At 28.9% G+C, this 3,146-nt stretch overlaps 1 protein-coding gene across 1 annotated transcript; it reads right to left on the bottom strand.

Annotated features, from left to right (window-relative positions):
- Positions 1–907: 907 nt before the first annotated feature.
- On the bottom strand, positions 908–2,060 carry LOC126909616 (homeobox protein not2-like; the record flags this gene model as incomplete). The annotated part of the gene is made up of 2 exons (XM_050692053.1): positions 908–1,743; positions 1,885–2,060. Coding segments are annotated over 2 exons (347 nt in total), but the record flags the coding sequence as incomplete, so codon positions are not given.
- Between the last annotated feature and the right edge of the window lie 1,086 nt (positions 2,061–3,146).

Below are 3,146 nucleotides of genomic sequence, written 5' to 3'. Positions count from 1 at the left end.
GTACAATATTGTAAGCCAGCGGAATTATCAAAGAAAGAATAAAATAAAAATATCGCGTTCTTTCAAATATAAAAAACTACATGTATATCATAATAACAGCGGTCCCTTAACCCTCTTCTGCATCAGCGGTCGATAGCCACTTACAAACTCAAACGTCTTTTTTATGCGACTGGTCGGCGGAGTTGAAGGCGGAGATGTCTCCGGGGTTGGAAAAATTGCGTCTGTCATTTGTCTCTTACAAAGTACCTGCCTGATTTTCTGTACATTTGCATCCCTTACATCATTCCGCCCTACTTGTGCAATATTATCGTGCCACAATCGTTACAACGATTATTCCGCTTTATTCTCGTAATATTGTCGGTAAACTGAAATTGACTTTTTATTGCGACTGTTTTGTGCATAGTAATATAAATATTATTTTTAGTATACAAAAAGAAACTTTTTTGTCGGCTATTGTTGTACTATATTGTGTACGGGAAACAAATGAAAGCTGTTCCATCAGAAAAAGTTTATATTCTTATATAAAACATCCAAAACTTACCTGAATCGTGTTGAAATTGTAAATCCTCTTATGGTTGGATCTACAATAACAACATATACTAAAAAATATATCGTACTAATAAGTGCTTAAAAATAAGTTATAATAATTTTTAGCCGTTCAAAAAAATTGTAGGTTTTTCATTGACTACAAAAGTTTTTGGGCTATTTTATAGTATAAATGTTAAATTTTTTTTTTAAACCAATAGATTTAGCTTAATATAATTCAAGGTATTTTGGTGTAGCTTATTCTGGTGTTCCGCTAGATACTAAAATTTTACTCTTCTAAAGTTAAAAATAAGTACATATTTGAGAAATCCAATACCTTCAATGGCCTGCATCGAATTTAAAATGTAGACAAAACACTTAGTTTATTTAACACATAATATGTATATTTTTGTCTGTTTGTATTATATACAAAATAAATAATTTATTTACATTTTTAGGAAAAGTAATACATAAATACATAAACATTAATAATAATCAAAGTGTTTGGTAATGATAATAATCACCAGATTCTTATTATCTAATTTTTACATAATTTTTAGACAATAATTCTACACGATTAAGCTTTTATTAAATAACTTTTGATAAAATAATTTAACTTTAACTTTCATCAAATAAATAGTATTTACATAATTTTATACAATAGGTACAATAAAAGATGATAGAAGTGTTTAGGATCAAATAATACATTTCGGAGACAATTATACCGTGCACTTTACCTGAAATGTATTTCAAAAGGGGAGGCTGTTTTCGTTGTTACTTTCCAAGTTTGAAAGATTAATTCAAAATTTGTATGAAGGTATAAAACTATTTCTAGTATTTCTATTCAGTTGACAACCACAAATATGAATATACCAACTAATGAAATATTTCTTTTGGCGGCATAATTACCTTTTCAACCCATTCTTTTTAATAAATGTTTTCATGTGGACTTGCAACTTAATGATCACATATTATTTTTCATACTTTACACAGATGTAGATGAATTTACAATATAGTATAAGAAGAACGATTACCTCTATCTAACGATTAAGAGTAAAACGAACAATTGTTTGTATCTGTTTCTGAATCGTCATCATCTTCGCACTCCTGTACAATTTCGTGTGTATTTCTCTGATGTATATTAGCTAACCTTTGTTGTTGTATCTCTAAATGTTGTTTTCTCCACTTGATGCGACGATTTTGGAACCAAACTTTAACCTATTTTACAGAAAATTAAGCCATTTACTTATAGACTGATGAATTATTGTAACATAAATGAAATGATTATAGCGGTTCTTGTTTTTTGGATAAATTAAGCGACATAATGCGCATAGTATTTTGTATTAGTGAATTACTTACTTGTGCTTCAGTCAGCTGTAAAGTATGTGCCAAATACAACCTTTCAGGACCCACCATATATTGTTGACGTTCAAACTCCATTTCAAGCCTTTCCAGCTGTTCAGGAGTGAAAATTGTTCTTACTCTTTTTGATTTTCCTGAACAACCATGTTTTTTCAGCGATGCATCAATTTTATCTATAACATAAATTGAACTTTAAGGCGAGTATTTATTTTATTTAATAGTACAGAAGAATTAAGATTATTTATATTTTTCTTTAGCTTTAACTATTAGAATATAAAGAATTATTTAAATTATTACATGTTGTAATATTCTTTTATATTACTTAATGAAATCAATACATTTCACCTATGCTTAGCAGAGATGTACTGATGACGCTTATACGTGATTAATTTTGTTTACATAATCCTTGCCGAATAAAGCCATAAATGACCTCATACATATCCTAAACAAACAATGATGGAATTCAAATCACCCCCTGTATCACTTGTAAAGCACACCTTTCTTTTAATATTATCACATAAAATTTTTATTGCTTCAATTAATTATTACAGACTTAAGAGCCCTCTGGGTTCTGGTCCGTCCTTTGATATCCGTCGGACACTCACTCTCATTTTTTCTCTTCTGGCGATCACACTTAAGTAGTTAGCTTTGCTCCTTCTTTCATTTTGCAGTTTTTACTTATTTTCTAATACTCGTATTGTGACTTGGTGTCTTCCTTTTTAATATAACTCTATAGTATAATTTAAAATGCGTTCTTGTTTAATAACTATTTAATTGTTTATAATATACGATTATGTAATAATCTGTCTTTCCTATTTAATATCTAATAAGCCAAAAGTACTTCTTCTCTTCTCTATACCGTGGAACTTGATTTGCAGCCAAGATATACCAGGTAAGACTAGTTTCAACATACTAACTACACTAATCAAGTAATAACTAGAAACAAAGTACTTTTATTTATTATGTCTTTACGGATGTTGCTATTATCATTCTTCTTTGTTAATAACATCCCAACCTACTTTATTTTTAGTTACAATATATGATTCGCAAAATACATTCAACTACTCGTAAAAATAACAATGTTCAAATTTATGTATATGTTTATTTTATATAAATTTAAGGGTAAGAATAGTGTATTCAGTTGCCGTAGGTGGTAAAATTTATATTGAATACCATGAATTTTTTGTAGATCAGTGTTTTTCAACCTTTTTACCATGTTTACCTTTTATTCTATTAATCCCTACAATACCACACAGGTT

The sequence above is a fragment of the Daktulosphaira vitifoliae genome, unplaced genomic scaffold (assembly GCF_025091365.1).
Source record: "Daktulosphaira vitifoliae isolate Bord-2020 unplaced genomic scaffold, ASM2509136v1 Scaffold_681, whole genome shotgun sequence".
Taxonomy (NCBI): Eukaryota; Metazoa; Arthropoda; class Insecta; order Hemiptera; family Phylloxeridae; genus Daktulosphaira; species Daktulosphaira vitifoliae.
This window is presented reverse-complemented; position numbering and strand designations above follow the sequence as displayed.